The following is a 17,391-nucleotide window of genomic DNA, read 5'->3' as shown; positions in this document are numbered from 1 at the left end:
ATAACAATGACATCTACTAGAGAAAAGAATTTCTTTACCAAAATTTCATCCCAACAAGCTATCCTTTCAGTCATCAAATCACATACTTATAACAATTCAAGCTTTTTAATCAGAGGTGTTTCCAATAACATGTTAGGATCTATAAAAAACCATGAATCCTTCCACACATTCACATTCACGCCCTTGCCAGTACGTCATTTATAACCTCTTCTTATAACATCTTGAGAACTAAGAATGCTACGCCAAACAAAGCTCGGTCCATGCCCTAAATTGGCATTTAAAAATCCCATCTTAAATAGTATGTAGCTTTGATGATCCGACTCGCCAACGAGTGTGGTTTAGCTACAAACTCCCATCCTAGTTTGCCAAATAAAGCCAAGTTAAAGTTGTGTAGATGTTGAAAGCTCATGCCCCCATCTTTTTTTCATATACAAAGTCTTTCCCACCTTATCATCCCATGCATAATCCACTCCCCCATCAAAAGTTGTTCATCATTTATTGCAACTCATTGTATAATGTCAATGAGATAAGAAAGACTCTCATACTATAAGTTGGAAGTGCTTGGACAATTAAAGTTATCATAATTATCTTGCCTACTTTATATAACATATGATTCTTTCACCCATGAATCCATTTCCACATTCTACCCCTAATAAAAGAAAATACAACTCTCTTATTCCTTCTAATGAGTGATGGCAAACCCAAATACTTCTCATGGTTTAATGGAGAGTGAACACCCAATACATTTTATATGTCTTGCCTGTATTCATTTTTGACATTTCTACTAAAAAAATATGCTCGACTTCTAAAAATTAATGGCTTAGCCCGAGGATGCTTCATACTAATGTAGTAGATGTTTGACAACTGTGTCTTCATGTGCATTTTCTATGAAGAACAAGAAGCTATCATTTACAAACAACAAATGGGGAACCGGCGGAGTTGTTTAACTGACTACATGCTTTTGTATTCCAAAAAAAAAAATTAAGACCTTCACTACACAAGATAAATAAATACAAGGAAAAAGGACCCCCTTGAAGGTTTTATTGGTCTCAATTCTGTGATATTAAAACATATAGAATACAAAACGGACTTCACACAGAGCATCACCCAATTCTGTGATATTAAAACATACAGAATACAAAACAAACTTCACACAGAGCATCACCAACTCTACCCATTCAGAAGCAAAACCCAATTTTAACATAATTTCCTTTAAATACTCATAGTTAATCTTGTCATAGGCCTTACTAAGATCGATCTTCAATGTTGCCCAACCTTTCCTGCCCCTTTTCATGAAATGTATTGATTCATAAGTAATCACCATATTATCGGTAATAGATCTGTCAAAGACAAATGTTGTTTGTATATGTAAAGTAATGTTTGTTAAGATATTCCTTATCTGATTTGCTAGCAATTTTACAATGATTTTATACAACATAAAGCAATCAGATAAAGGTTCTTTATTGATTGTGTTTTTTCAACCTTCAAGAGAATCCGTAGGTTATGTGGAAAATTATTTCAACTACAGGAGGGGGAGGTGAAAAAGAAATGGGGATTGTGGTTGAGGGCAACTCTAAGGAGATCTTCTGGTGAGATGGTGACTGGTGGTTGAAGGATTCAAACAGTCAATGAGATTCTCTTCTATCTCTTAAGAGGCTACCTGATATCAATATAGACTCGAATTCCCATAAAGTCCCTCTAGATTCCACTGTTATTATTTAAGTCATAATCCAAAACTAAGCCAATAAAATTCCCCAGTTGCTGTCCAATAGCCATGGATATGCAATCTATTGGTAGATCATGAATTTAGACCCAAAATTCAACATTATTAATTGATGGTTGATTCAGAACTTCACCCTCCTTCAACTGATGCAAGAACAATAATTGATTATCAAACATCCATGGAGCCCCATCAAGGAATCTATTCATATCCACTTGGTGGAAAAAATGGAAAAGATATTTGCCTACATTGAATTCCCTTATAGACATCCCTTTCCCAGAACGTCATAGGCTTGCCACCTTGTTTTTCATGGCATTAAAGTTAATCCTTCTATCTATAAGAAAATGACTTACTAAACACAAATTAAATGATTGCAGCTCTGAGATCAATTCTTTAATCTCTATAACAAGTTTCTCATCTTCATCATTCAAAAATGACAGATTCTTAAAACATGCTTTCAGTATATAACAATATGAAATAACTAACACATCCTTACCACTAGAGGAAGACTACACCCTTGCCATGTGAGCAAGATTAGTAAGACCATGAAGATTGTTCTAAATGATTTCCTTTATAAATGTACTTTTATATATACATATATTTAAAATAAAATTTAACAAAAAATATATATCACACCCCAAACTCAATTACTATAACTCCAATAACAATCTAATAATTTAAAAGTTTTGAATACATAATTGATATTTAAAATATTTTTTTTAAAATGCATCAAATTGAAATTGATATAATTAGGACCAATGAAATACAAAGAAAAGCTTGAACTTAATCGATGTATAAACTGATTTAAAAATATCCTAATTGTTAAATAAAAAAAAACTTTTATGACCAAACCTAACTTGAAGTAAAGAGATATAGTTAAAGGGGAAAAAAAAAAAAGAGAACTGGTAGCAAGCATTACTTTACTTATTACGGGGTGGGATTCTTTTTATTTATTTTTTTGTACCAGTAATGTTGTTCTTTTCATAAGACAAATCGATTACAGGTTTTTTTTACATCTGTATCTGTGTCCAATTTGGCATTTAGCTTTGGCCTTTGCTTTTTTGGCCGCATCTCTCTCTCTCTCTCTGACAGTCACTGTAATTTATGGGAGTAACATTGATTTTTTTTTCTGTTTAAAAATAATTGTTGCATAGATTGCTTGCTTGCTTGCTTGTGAAGTTGTTCTGTGTTAAAACGAAGAAGAAGATAATGCTAGTGAAATTACATAGTAGTCAACTGAACAGGGCAAGGCTAGAAGAAACCAAAAATATAGCAACATGGAATTTGTGGGGATCAACCAAAACTTAAAACCCGCATTCTCAGATCTCTAGGATCTCAGAATTTCAGGCTTCACTATTATCTTTGCTTGTTTCTCGAGAAAATTCTTTTCTGAGCTGGGTGTCATGTAAGTAAGGAAGTGATTTTGGTTTCATCTGGGAGTTAGTTCAAAGTGAGAGTTGCTAAAAGGGACCATCTTTTTGCTGGAAATACTGGGCTTTTGCTTTATTATTTTGTGTTTCTGATTCTTAAAACAGAAGGTGTTTTCTTTTTCTTTTATTTGGATAACAGAACAAGTCCATTTTAGCAGAATATGGCTTTTGGGGTTGGTGGAGAAGCTGGTTTTGATAAGAAAAGAGTAGTTGGAGTTTTGCACAGTGAATGAAGTGAGGGTAAGAAAGTATCCATGGAAAGTAGGAGGAGTTTCAGGTTGTGCAGAGTGGTATTTCTGGTTTTGGCATTAATGGAGATTTCTACTGCTACACTTTCTCCTGCTGGTATAAACTATGAAGGTTAGTCCACAACTTTCTCATGAGATCTTCTCTTGCTCATTGTAGTTTCTGTCCACAGAAAAGTAGCTTGTTGCAATAGATGGTTCTTCATTTGTGGAGAAGCTCACAGTGATGATTTTTGTTTCTTATTTTAATTGAAAATTGAGCAGTGGTAGCTTTGGTGGCCATAAAAACTGCTTTACGCGACCCATATAATGTTCTGGATAATTGGGATATCAATTCTGTTGATCCTTGTAGCTGGAGGATGGTTACTTGCTCCCCAGATGGATATGTTTCTGCTTTGTAAGTTGCTTCTTTTTATTCTTACACCCACACACACTTCCTATATATTTTATGTGCCAGGAAATGACCTAGAAAATGCATCATAGTTCATTTACTTTCTGTATGGACCATACCATTAAGTGAATGTATTTTTTTCTTATATTTTTAAACAGGGGACTCCCCAGTCAAAGCTTGTCTGGGACTTTATCTCCGTCCATCGGCAACCTCACTAACCTGCAATCAGTGTAAGTTCTAACCTTCAGTTTTTTCCTGAGTAGTGAATGTGCACTTTGTTTACTGTTTGGAGTTTTCTCAAAAGTAATGAAAATTTCCCGTTGCTGATTTCTGATAGCATAATTCCAGAGTAATATCATTGAAATGCAATTCATACTTGCATAAATGTGTAGGTTGCTGCAGAATAATGCCATTTCAGGTCCTATACCTGCTGCAATTGGCAAGCTGGAGAAGCTTCTTACACTTGATCTCTCGAACAATACATTTAGTGGAGAAATGCCCACCTCTTTGGGGAACCTCAAGAACCTGAATTACCTGTGAGTGTCAAATTTGATAATTACTTTGGTTTCTTCAGCAGATGCTGCATGCTTTGAATATTTTTTTATTTAGGATCGATGCATATTGTTACCTCTCTTATGTTGTCTTCTGGGAACATCAGGCGATTAAATAACAACAGCCTTACTGGACCCTGCCCCGAGTCTCTGTCCAAGCTCAATGGCCTCACACTTGTGTATGTCCTTGAACCTATGCAACCCGCATATTGCTGTTTGGCTGCAATATGAACATTTCTCTAACATTAGCTCATTTAATGATTATTGTTAATTTTGTGAACATACCTATTCACCATTATAATTATGTTATGCTTTCAGGGATCTTTCATTTAACAATCTGAGCGGTTCCTTACCAAAAATATCAGCAAGAACTTTCAAGTGAGATATTGTTTAGCTGGCTTTGAAAGATGCTTGCTCCTTGTACTAGTTACAATTTTTATTACTTAATTGGAAATCTCAAGCTCTTTTTTCATTTCAGAGTAACGGGTAACCCTTTGATTTGTGGACCTAAGGCCAGTGACAACTGTTCTGCTGTCTTTCCAGAGCCTCTTTCTCTCTCGCCTAATGGTCTGAATTGTGCCTATCATGTACTTGAATATTTTGTTTGTTGGTTTTTTTTTGTTATCTCCACAAAAATAGATCATATATATTTCTTTTCTGCTCTTTGGATTCATAGGTCAATCAGACTCTAGAACAAACAGTCATCGTGTGGCTATTGCTTTTGGGGCAAGCTTTGGTGCTGCTTTTTCCATCATAATAATTATTGGTTTACTTGTTTGGTGGCGATGCAGACACAACCAGCAAATTTTTTTTGACGTCAATGGTTAGTTTATACTTCGTTTTTCCTTTCTTTAGTGATCTTCTTACTTGATAGCTTTCCTTTGATGGTTCTATGAATGCATGGAACAAAGTTACCGAATAAGTTCTTATTAACCTCACCTCTGTCATTATGGAAAAGTGAGTTGTGGAGTTATATGGTCAAAGTCATACCTTGTTGCTTTCAACTCATTATAATGGCTTCAGCTATGAGGTTTTGTACTAATTGTCCGAGAAAGAAATACAATAAATATTATCCCTTAAAATTTGATTGTTATACACTATTTGCAGCATCACTTCCACCACTAATGACATTATACTTGAACTCAGGACAACTTGATTGTAACACATTGTATATAACATTACCTCCACCCCAAAATTGTATCTGAACTAATAGGATAAACTACCTGCTTGTATTTGTTATGTCTTGCTGCATTGTTTGAAAGTGCGGCTTTGATTTAGTCAAGGCTGCACAAAAATCAGGTCTAGTGAAGGAGAATTTGGATACTCTAGCGGTTTCAATCCGAAGAGTTTTACTATTGCACCAGTAACGACTCCTTTTTATTTGCAGTTTCAAACAATTATAAAATGCATAAAATATTTTACATCCTGATTTTCTTGTATTTGTTTCTTGTATAATATTTACAGAAAACTAGTAAATATAAAATATTTTACAATCAGTCCTTAAATTTAGTTTGAAAAATATTTTGAGCTCGTATTTTTCAAATAATTATAAGTTCAAGGGGCATTTAGTTTGCTTAAAATATTTTACATGAATATGTTTTCCTTATTTTTCTCTATTTGTTTCTTGTAAAATATTTTATGGAAAACTTGTTAACGTAAAATATTTTACAATCAACTCTTAAACTTATTTTATTTCTTGAAAAATATTTTCAGTTTATAAAGTCCCTTAAAATATTTTATGGATACTAATCCATTAACAACATCATCCAATTATTTCGACTACCATTACCTTGCTACCTCCACTCTCATCACCACTACTAACATAACCATCACCATTATCTCATTACCACAACACATTATTATCATTGTTACTATAATCATATTTTTCAAACCATTACGTGTCAAACATCATAAAATGTTTTTCATATAAAACGTTGTACAGTTAAATATTTTACGTAGAAAACATGCTCCTATTCTCAATTTGCATATAATATTCTCAAAGTTTTAACTTGTACCCTTATGGTTGCCCTTGAGGCTGCAGCTAAGCAACTTTACCATTGCACCATGCAATGAAACTTTCTTAGCTACATTTTTTACTACTTCTGTATTATTTCAATTTTCAATTGATCTTGTTTTATTTATTCATTTTGTTTATGATTTTACTCCTGTTCCTGCATTTTCTATTATACCTGGATTCTCAACTATGTGTTGCTTGTCAGAGCAATATGACCCAGAGGTGTGCTTGGGCCATTTGAGAAGGTATACATTTAAGGAGCTTCGCTCTGCTACTGATCATTTCAGTTCAAAGAATATTCTTGGGAGAGGTGGATTTGGTATCGTGTACAAGGGATGCTTGAATGATGGAACTCTGGTTGCTGTCAAAAGGCTAAAAGACTATAACATTGCTGGCGGTGAAATCCAATTCCAGACAGAAGTAGAAACAATAAGTTTGGCTATTCATCGAAATCTTCTGAGGCTCTCTGGGTTCTGCACGACTGAGAATGAAAGGCTTCTCGTTTACCCCTACATGCCGAATGGGAGTGTAGCATCTCAATTAAGAGGTCAGTAAAAATGAACTCTTAAGTGGTTTAGTAATCATTGCACAATTTTTATTTTGTTTAAAGAATTAAACTTGCATGTGGGTGAGCTTATAACCCCAAATGTGGTGATGAACCATATAGCAAGTTTACGCATAAAGAATCTACTGAAAGATAGGGGGCATCCCCACCATTGCCATGCCACTACTTTTGTGACAATCCTTCAAACACTGACATCATATGCCTACTTCATCAGTGGGCACTACCAAAGTAACACCATGGATGCACAAGAGCAATTGAGGTGACTCTAAGAACCCGTGAAACCTCTGCCACCATCACTACCTTTCTACACAGTCACTGCCACAATTAAAAGCATGCTCTTCCCCAGGTGCCAAGTATCTGATTGCACCACCATGATGCTGACCAATGCCTTGATTTTCTAGCTTGTGGCAGCATATCTTTTCCTAACCGAATCTCTAGCATTCACCCCTTGACAGAGACATGACTATACATAAAAAACTTGGCCATAATGAAATTTAAATATAGCCTTAGTCTGATATTGTCGTGTTTCATCTCCATTCTTCCAGCGTGTCCTTGAGAAAATATTGAAAATGCTATATTTGCTAGTTTAGCTTCTTAAATGAACACATTTAAAGTTCATTGTTCACTTTAAGGTTAAATTTCTCATCCTAAATGGTAATCTAGCATATCATCCCACTTGATTGTTTTGGCCGATCGAAATTTTCCTGTAATTAGATATGGTACTTTTGTTTGTCAAAACACCCCTTTGTTTTGCAAACTGGCACATCACCACATTTGTTTCAGTTACCAGCCCCACCACCCCCCCTTTCCAATATTTTTAAATTGTCTGCTCAAGTTTAGTCTCAATGGTTGTGGATTCTATCTTTAGATCATATTCATGGCCGAGCAGCATTGGACTGGGCAAGAAGAAAGAGGATAGCTCTGGGTACAGCTAGAGGGCTCCTATACTTGCATGAGCAATGCGACCCCAAAATTATTCACCGCGATGTCAAAGCAGCCAACATTTTGTTGGACGAGGACTTTGAGGCAGTAGTTGGAGATTTTGGGCTGGCAAAGCTTTTGGATCACAGAGATTCCCATGTGACCACAGCTGTTCGTGGCACCGTTGGTCATATTGCTCCGGAGTATTTATCAACAGGTCAGTCATCAGAAAAGACTGATGTGTTTGGGTTTGGGATCTTGCTTCTTGAGCTAGTCACAGGTCAGAAGGCATTAGATTTTGGAAGGGCAGCGAACCAGAAAGGTGTCATGCTTGATTGGGTACACTCTTTCTCTTTCTCCTTCTCTTTCTCTCTCTCTATCTCCCTGCTTCCCCCCTCCCTCTCCTAGTAGCTTTTGCAACCATGAATAAATAATTGAATGATAACATGATGAACTCAGCATTTATATTGTAGACTTTTGTCATCTGGGACACTTCGAAGTGGAGTGTCTTGTGATTGCACATTCCACATTTCCACCTACTTGTGCAACAGCTTGTTAGAACTCTATATCTGCTCCTGATGGTGCATCAGGTGTTTCCTACAACATTATCAGGAAAAAAAATGCATGGTCAGCTTCATTTGTTGGAAGTTAAGATAGAATTCTATATTACAGAGATTCCAAGCATAGAGTTAAAACATATTGATCCAAGATCGTTCTGAATTCAGATAATCAATACCACCTCATCTTTGCTCCTTTTTTTTTCCAGGTGAAGAAGCTCCATCATGATAGAAAGCTAAATCTCATGGTGGATAAGGATCTGAGAGGCAATTTTGACAGAATTGAATTAGAAGAAATGGTCCAGGTTGCTCTTTTATGCACGCAATTTAATCCTTCTCACCGTCCAAAGATGTCTGAAGTACTAAAGATGTTAGAAGGTGATGGTTTAGCTGAGAAATGGGAAGCCTCACAAAGGGTCGAGACCCCAAGGTTTAGATCATGTGAAAACCCTCCTCAAAGATATTCAGATTATATAGAAGAATCTTCACTGGTGGTAGAAGCCATGGAGCTTTCTGGTCCTCGGTGACAATGATTTCACACTCACTTCTACACCTCCTTGCCTGATCAAACATTAGTTGCAAAACTTTGATGATGAAAATTATGTCATTGTTAATAGTGGTTGAATGCATGTATTCATCTGTAAAAAGCAAAAAGAAAGCCATGTATAAACAAACATCTCGGTTCTTTGTTGGAAAGCCAGTTTGAGTTGATTGCTCCCAGCTGAGATCCCTTGCAAATCTTGGATCATAGAGACTTGTATTTGATTTAGTCTGTGCTGCCATTTTGTCTCAGCAGCCAGAAATGTGAGAAATACATCCACCAGCACAGCCTTCATGTACTAGGAGGGTCCACAAACCAAATGGGCTGCAACCCGGCTCCCTGCAATATCCATTGGTTCCGTCCAAAATACATGTATGCTTCCTGTCATTTTTTCAAGGAGGAATATTCAGACTTGGATCTCTCTGATGGAGAGTTGAGGTCGTGTAAATCGTTTGGTTTTTTTCTTTCTTTCTTTCAGCACACAAATGTATTACGTGGTTTCATTATGGATCGAATTACGATTAAATACTATATATATATATATATATATATATATATATATATATATAAACTAAAGGCCCTTATTTGTGAAATTGGCTCCAAGAGTCCACCCAAGATCCAACCAAATAGACGAGAAAAAAGTCCTAATACAAGTAAGGACTAAAGCAATCAAACAATGAAGCCTAACTCATGCTGCCGAATCCTCCAATCACACGCACGTAAATATCTAGGTCACTGCTCCCTTAGCTAGTCATATAAGACGAGATCTACAGGATTAATTTGTTAAATTTATGATTTTAAAAATTTAGTGAGTTTGTTAATATTTTTTAATTTAATTATATAATAAATAAATATAAATATCAATTTAAAATAAATAAATATTAAAATTAAAGAAAAAATCAATAAAAACCCAATAATAAAATTAGATCAAGAAAAAGAAAAAAAAGGCAGATCAAATTCGCATGTGGAAATAAAATAAAATTAATTATTCATTAAATATTAGGATATATCATACAAATAGCAATTTGACGAAATTTTGTTTTTAAAATTAATATGGACACAAGAGTTGTTTATAATTTAATTTTTATAATTCCTTGAAACCATTTAATTAATCATTGTAGTATAAAAATTAATTAAATGATATCTTAATTAGTCTTTTGCTCTTGATTAATATATTTTAGCATTATTTGTAAAAAGAATAATTATATTTTAACAATTTAAATACATATTTAATTATTAATGTGGTTGTTCACACACACATGTGTGTGTATTAGATTGTGTATTTTGTTATAGCTTTTTTTATATAGGAAAACCAAAAATAAATCCCCCTTAGAAATTCAAGTATTTAATGAAATAAAATTTAAATTCATCCTTATGTATTCACATTTTCTTTTATATGTCATTTTCTTTTTACCAAAATGCCACTATAGTAAAAAAAATAATTATTTTCTTGAAAAATAAATAAAAAAGTTAAAACCCGCGGAAAAGAAACGAAAGCAAAACTCATCTCGTTACAAAAAACCTGAAGAAAAGAAGCCACGCAGAAATAACTAGGCACAGGCGCGCATGTAAGAAAAAATTATTTATTTTCTTTTAAAAAATTAACATAAATAAAATTCTTCCCGTCTAAATAAACTTATTGATATGAAAATTAATATTTTTCGTGATTGAAATCAATTCCAGCCAACAATTTTCTCTTTTCAATCAAAATTCAACAATTCTATTTTTCCTCTCTCAGACCAAAATTAAAACAAAATATAGTAGAGGACCAAAAGTGAAATGTATTAAACTATAAGTACTTAACATGTATCGACTTAAACGTAAGAGGATGTAAGTTAAATTTCCACGTCAAATGTTAAACAGCCACGTGGTTTATCTGTATATTTATACTTTGATCTCCTGTCTTGTAATTGTACCCTTCATTAAGAGATTTTGACAAATTAGTCATTAATTAAAGCATATAGGGATGCAATTAAAAAAAAAGATTTTATAAGAGAAAAAACACTGAGTCAATGTTTTACCAGGGCATTTTAGTGTGGTCAATGGCCCGACAATACTATTAAATATAGTCAAGCTGGATGAGTCATCACGGTAACCTATTGACATGGTTGTCCCCGTCGAATTTCAAAGCAATTTTTGTGAGAGTTGACCAAGTGTGGCCTGGTCAATTTAGTGGGTGCACTTCCAAATCACTTGACATAATAAAAACCGATTTAAAAAAAAATATATTTTTTAAAAAGACATTGATTTAAATTTTTTATATAAAAATATTGAAATAAATATATTTTTTACTGACCTGGTCAAATCAGATATATCTTCCTAGCCGTGGCCGATGTCATGACTGTAGTTGTATTTAATAATCTTGTTTTCCAGAATCTATTTTATGATCAATTAAATATTATAAAAATAAATAAATAAAATATATAATTATTGAGAAAAAATATAATTTTTTTATGAAAGTATCTTTTTTTATTTTTGTAATTATTTTTTTATCGTAAAAATTATGTTTTTAATAGTAGCATAGTTCATTGAATAAAAATAATAATAATAAATAAAAGTTTAAAGAAATTATATCATTTAAGATAAAAAAAAATTAAAATTTTATTTTGACCCATTTGTTTTTACATTTGATAAAAACTTGTTTTTTTTTTCATCCTTTTTATTTATCGTGGAGCATTGTTTTCTAAACAAGCTTAATTTTTAATTAATTTAATATTAAAAAATGTAAAATTAAAAAAAATTACTGGAATAAATTCGGATTCAACTGGTAACTTGAATAAAAAAAACAAAGCACAAGAAAATTACATGATGTAATCTTAAATAAATCTCAAATAATTTCTTCTCGGAAAAAACAAAGCTGTAGCAACGAAGCTGACGGACAAGTTTCAGTGTGCTGAAATCAGCGTGCTCCTGCCACCGAAATGATTCCTTCTCCCGAACAGACACACACTTATGCTACGATTCAGATGATTAGGGCATCAAACGGCGGTGCCAGCCCTGGCGCTCTCTGAGAATCAAGAGCTCGTGCCGCGTGCGTCCCTGTCAGAAATTTATGACTCAATCGAACAACCACGTGATGATTTTTTCATGTCGATGGGAAGGTTTTTTTTTTTTTTTTCCTGCAGGTGGATTTTCTACTCTTTTATTCTTAATAATAATAATAATAATAACGACGGCGACGACGACGGCGACGACAAGAATTGACGGGTGATCCAACAAACTCATAAAAATCATATAAGACCAACATAATTGATCCATCCATTTATCACTTGTAACGAATTAAAATACTTTTTTATTAAGTAAATTATTTTTTGTTAATGATAATAAAATAAAAAGTTTACACATAAAAGTAATAAAAATAGTAGCTGATAGCCTGGTAATAATAAATATAATGATAATATTGATTATTATGATGATAATATTTATAATAATGATGTGATTATATTGATGATTAGCTGGGAAATACTTTTTATTAATTTATTTTATAATATTTATTAAGCATAAAAAATAAGAAAAATTTTCAAAAAACATTTTCCAAAAAACTTGGATTTAAACATAAAATCACATCCACTTAATTATTTTGAATAGCACAAGTGGTACAAATCAAATAAAAAATATGAAAAAATTAAGAGTAAAAAACGAAATGGGTAATTAATTAAGTAGTAGTGGTAACTATCCTAATATGATAATTATATGGCAGTTCCTTTTCTCTCCACGCCGAAACACACCAGCAAGAGCAGCCGAGGAACACTGCTACCGATCTTTTCTCTTCTTTTCTTTCCATCGTAGTAAACAGTATTCAGCATTATAAGTGCTCCCTACTTGCTACATTTATCCGAAGAACACAAGGGATTTTATTCTCAAGAAGAATATCACTCTTTTCTTTTATTTTCATGGATTCTTTTGATTTCAAGCAAATTTTCTTTCACAAATGGAATTGTTAGATTAGATTAGGTTATTGCATTTTGATTTTTGATTCCTTTAATAAAAACGGGCTTTACATTTCTTTCTTCTTCTCCTTCTTCTTATTTTGTGTGTTCTTCTCCATGGAATCTAAAAGACTTGCCTTGCCAGACCAGCTTCTTGCGCCCAGAAGGAAGCCATTTCTGTTGTGGGTTGTTGCTTCTCTTATAATACTCTCTCTCTTCTTTCTCACTACTTCTTTCAAGGGTCGAATTGTGACCCCTTTCTTTCAAGGCTTCAATAGTGTTACTCGTAATTCTTCTCTTGTTTCATGGCCTTTCTCTCGTTTTCCTCCAAAAAATAGTACTGCCAGTCCCCCGGCTAACGTGATAGGGGTCGTTTTAGAGAAAACCTATGTCGGCAATTTCACTGAGATCACTCAAAATGGAAGTTTTGGTGATGAAGCAACTTCTGTACCAAAATCCCCTGAAGCAAAAAGTGGGAATTTGACAGATTCTAGCGGAGATGGGGGGGTTTTAGAGAGGCCCCTTTTGGGTGTTATTGAAGTTGGGAATCAAAGCCTTTCTAGCAATGTGGATGATGCAGATGCAAAGAGAAGCGCAGAAGGAAAATCTGTAGAAAATCTTATTGCAGAAAATAAAAATGAGGGCAATGAAGAAAATGGTAGATTCACTGGTGGTGGAGGCGAACAAGGGGGCCATAATAAAGTTTCTTTTGAAAAATGTGACATATTTGATGGTAAGTGGGTGAGGGATGATTCGAAGCCATACTATCCTCCAGGCTCCTGTCCGTATATTGATAAGGATTTTGATTGTCACCTAAATGGGAGGCCAGATGTTGGATTTGTTAAATGGAAATGGCAGCCAAATGGGTGTGACATTCCAAGGTATGTTCTATCTCAAATTCAATTCAATTTAATGGATGTTATTATTTTTGTTAATGGAAGTGAAAAATAAAGTTAAAATCACCACACATCATTTTCTGCAGGTAGTGAAAGTTGGTTAGAAAGCTTGATTGATTGGAAAAATTCTGTAAATCATGGAAAATGTTATGTAATTATACACCTATTGTTTAGTTACTCAAAGAATCAAATCATCCTGCATGGGATGGATTCTTGGATTATCAATTAAAACTTTTGAGTTTCAAAATAAAGAAAAAGTATGTTCAATTTGTTGGGGCTATTCTGTATATATGACCTAGAGGCTATAGCTGGTTACATGCATGATTCAATTAAAAAAGAAAATGGGGGGAGAGAGAGAGAGAGAGAGAGAGAGAGAGAGAGAGAGAGAGAGAGAGAGAGAGAGAGAGAGATAATTAAAAGAAAGGAAAGATCAAGTAGCGGGTTCATTGCATTTCTTAAAATACCTCTCAGTTAACAGACCTATTAAAATACTAATGGTTGTTGTGTAAGGATTTATTTAATCTTTAGATTATAGACTAATATGGGCAACTTTGTAATTCAGTCATTGTGTTTTGGGTATAAACTGTCTTTTCTTATCTCATTGTTAATTACTGAATCTGTCCAGTTTGAACGCAACCGATTTTCTTGAGAGATTAAGAGGAAAGAAGCTGGTTTTTGTTGGGGATTCACTTAATAGGAACATGTGGGAGTCTCTGGTGTGCATCCTTCGCAATAGCATCGGAAAGAAGAAACGAGTTTATGAGATATCAGGAAGGAGGGAATTCAAAAAGAAGGGTTTCTATGCTTTTAGATTTGAGGCAAGTTTTTCATTTTGAAAAAAAATAAAATTATGGCAAGTTTCTTGATACTGAACACATTGTTAATCAGGTTCATTCCATGTGTTCTACTGAACACATTGTTAGTGTGTTTTGAGACAATGCTCATTCTATGTGTATGTCTCTGATACTTTGCTGTGATTGTAGGATTACAACTGCACGGTGGATTTTGTTAGTTCTCCATTTCTTGTTAGAGAATCATCCTTCAAAAGTAAAAATGGAACATTTGAGACCTTAAGGTTGGATTTGATGGACCACACAACTTCAATGTACCATGATGCAGATGTCATAATTTTTAATACAGGTCATTGGTGGACCCATGATAAAACTTCCAGAGGGTGAGTACAATTTGTTTATTTTGTTAAAATACTCTTGCCTTCATGTTGTTTAAACCATGGATTGCGGAAGCTCTGAAAGGAAAGGCCTTTTTCGCTTGCAAAATAAAGTTTTGTGCTATTTTCACTCTGGTATTCTGTGCATAAGAAACTGACATTTGCATGCTATATGTGACAGAGTGCACTTCCAATCAAGGAATTAACCTCTTTGCGTGTTCTGTTTTGCACTTTATTGTTTCGCAGAGAAGACTATTACCAGGAAGGTAATCATATACACCGAAGACTCAAGGTCCTGGAAGCATATAAGAGAGCACTTTTGACTTGGGCAAGATGGATCGACAAGAACATTGATAGAAATCGAACACTGGTTTTATTCAAAGGTTATTCAGTTACTCATTTCAGGTACAGAACTGTTTCGTGCTCTCTATTTAGCTTCTAGTTATGACTTTTTCTTCCTTTTTTTTTTCTTGGTCCAATGCTTATAGTTATGACTAGCACTCTGTTTGCATGCCTTCTTCATTGTCATAGTTTCATATTCATGCTCTCTTAGCCGTGTCTTTCTGTTACTTTCATATCCTTGAACCTTCTTTCTTTGTGGAAAAGCTTGCTTTTATTTCTCCATCATTTACATGAATCAATTAATAAAATATCCTAATTTGGTGTTGCGAAGATTTATTTAATGAAGAATTACTACTGCTAGGATCCTGAGGCTGGAGGCACAGATTTTTCATAACCATTTTCAGTCTGAGGGAAAACTTAGTGAGATTGCTGTGCTGGGTTTTGAGGTTGCGAGTTTATAATCTAGTTATAATGGTTTAAAGTGGTCGACTCTTCCTTTCCATTGGTACACGAGATCTAACCAAACCATATAAGCTGCTAATGTTCTTTCTTTTTTCTGCTATCTCATTTGTGTTGCTGCTAATTGCTGCTCATACGCTATTTAATTGCTGAAAAACCAGTGGTTATATAAAAGATATTTAAAGGGTGACTGAATCGTTCTAACTTCCCACTGAAAAAAAGATGCTTGTAATATCCAAGAGTGGCGAAGGGGGTAAGAAAATGATTAGTTGTTGGAGTTTACTGTTACTGATTGGAAAAAAATTGACGTCTCATCCACAAGTTTTACCTTCATAACAGAAGGTTCAAGGGTAATGTTTAATGGGAAATTAAAAGGGTGATTTCTTATATTATTTCTTTGTCCATGCAATGTGTTGTAGAGTAGAAGTTTCTGATGTGGTATATTATTGCAGAGGAGGCCAGTGGAACTCAGGAGGACGGTGTCACAAAGAAACAGAGCCAATATTTAATACAACTTACTTAGGAAAGTACCCTTCGAAAATGAGAGCTTTACAACATGTGCTTCAAGAAACCAAAACTCCAGTTATTTATCTAAACATAAGTAGGCTCACAGCCTATAGAAAAGATGCGCATCCTTCTATTTATAGAATGACGTACAATACAGCAGAAGAACGAATTGCTGCGGAGCGATCTCAAGATTGCAGTCATTGGTGCTTACCTGGAGTACCAGATACTTGGAATGAGTTGCTATATGCTTCACTGTTGAAGGTCGGCCTGGGATCTTGGAAAAAGTGAACAAGTTTGTGCAGAAACCATGTGTCAGTCGATAACTTGTATTCTGTAGATTATCCCTTCACTAAAACCTCTGTTGTAAGTTTTTCAATCAGGATGTTGACGTCGAGCGGGAGATAGAGTCACAAATGCGCATGTACATTTTACTAGTCATATTACAAGCAATGAAGACGCAAATTCTCTTTATTTGCAATTATGATGGGAAAATATCAATTTTTGTTCTGATAGGATTTGATCATTTGCAAGTGATTTATGACTGTGCTGAAAGAATGAAGTTGGAAGGACCTAGAGGAGGAGCATACACTCTGTTCTGTGGTTTTGCAATCAATCTTTATGAATTGATAAGTATTAATTGGAATGTCCCAACTGGATTAGAATGCTGATGGCTTAGAAATACAAAAAAAAAAAAGAAAACGAAAAAACAACTGGATTAATGCATTCAGAAGTAGAACATAAGAGGGAGAGTTGTTCACATAAGTATTTAATTATGTGAACTAGTACTTCATTACATAACGAAACTGACACACAGACATTTGGTGATCACAGCAGACAAAGAACACTCACCACAAAATCTGGGTGAGACACTTCTGCTTAGAATACAGACCTTTTTATTTATTACATCCCATGCTACAGCTACATTTAAGCCAGGAAAGACTCGTGACCGAGCCCGTTGCCGTTCTGTGACTTGCCGGTTTGCCAGGCATGCATTAACCGAGGACTCTGCTAGCTAGCTTCTAGAGCAAAAGCTTCATTATGTAGTTAGCGTAGTCGACAATGGCTAAGCACAGGCAAACTGTTGAATTTTGGAGGAGGGTGAGGGATCCCTCACTCCAAAACCCCCCCTCGCTCCTCAGGGTCCTTGGATGGATG

General features: G+C 34.5%; 2 protein-coding genes across 2 annotated transcripts; both read left to right on the top strand.

Moving 5' to 3' along the window:
- Window positions 1-2,691: 2,691 nt before the first annotated feature.
- On the top strand, window positions 2,692-9,114 carry LOC133697084 (protein NSP-INTERACTING KINASE 3-like). The gene is made up of 11 exons (XM_062119428.1): window positions 2,692-3,510; window positions 3,660-3,792; window positions 3,945-4,016; window positions 4,179-4,322; window positions 4,445-4,516; window positions 4,656-4,715; window positions 4,816-4,904; window positions 5,014-5,160; window positions 6,557-6,898; window positions 7,785-8,176; window positions 8,604-9,114. Exons 1-11 carry the CDS (start codon window positions 3,405-3,407, stop codon window positions 8,919-8,921), a joined length of 1,875 nt encoding a protein of 624 aa, XP_061975412.1. The 5' UTR covers window positions 2,692-3,404; the 3' UTR covers window positions 8,922-9,114.
- A 3,509-nt stretch (window positions 9,115-12,623) lies between these two features.
- On the top strand, window positions 12,624-16,714 carry LOC133697807 (protein trichome birefringence-like 2). The gene is made up of 5 exons (XM_062120600.1): window positions 12,624-13,745; window positions 14,386-14,578; window positions 14,744-14,934; window positions 15,175-15,333; window positions 16,182-16,714. Exons 1-5 carry the CDS (start codon window positions 12,982-12,984, stop codon window positions 16,522-16,524), a joined length of 1,650 nt encoding a protein of 549 aa, XP_061976584.1. The 5' UTR covers window positions 12,624-12,981; the 3' UTR covers window positions 16,525-16,714.
- Window positions 16,715-17,391: the final 677 nt, after the last annotated feature.

This window comes from Populus nigra, chromosome 6, assembly GCF_951802175.1.
Source record: "Populus nigra chromosome 6, ddPopNigr1.1, whole genome shotgun sequence".
Classification (NCBI taxonomy): domain Eukaryota; kingdom Viridiplantae; phylum Streptophyta; class Magnoliopsida; order Malpighiales; family Salicaceae; genus Populus; species Populus nigra.
Note: the sequence above shows the minus strand (reverse complement) of the source record. Positions and strands in the feature narration are given on the sequence as shown.

Excerpts from the sequence above, each read along its gene's own strand:
- LOC133697084 (XM_062119428.1), top strand. The coding sequence starts at position 3,405 with ATGGAAAGTAGGAGGAGTTTCAGGTTGTGCAGAGTGGTATTTCTGGTT. Across the intron at positions 6,899-7,784 it reads TGTAGCATCTCAATTAAGAG|ATCATATTCATGGCCGAGCA; the intron begins GTCAGTAAAAAT and ends TTCTATCTTTAG. Across the intron at positions 8,177-8,603 it reads AAGGTGTCATGCTTGATTGG|GTGAAGAAGCTCCATCATGA; the intron begins GTACACTCTTTC and ends TTTTTTTTCCAG.
- LOC133697807 (XM_062120600.1), top strand. The coding sequence starts at position 12,982 with ATGGAATCTAAAAGACTTGCCTTGCCAGACCAGCTTCTTGCGCCCAGA. Across the intron at positions 14,935-15,174 it reads CATGATAAAACTTCCAGAGG|AGAAGACTATTACCAGGAAG; the intron begins GTGAGTACAATT and ends ATTGTTTCGCAG. Across the intron at positions 15,334-16,181 it reads TATTCAGTTACTCATTTCAG|AGGAGGCCAGTGGAACTCAG; the intron begins GTACAGAACTGT and ends ATATTATTGCAG.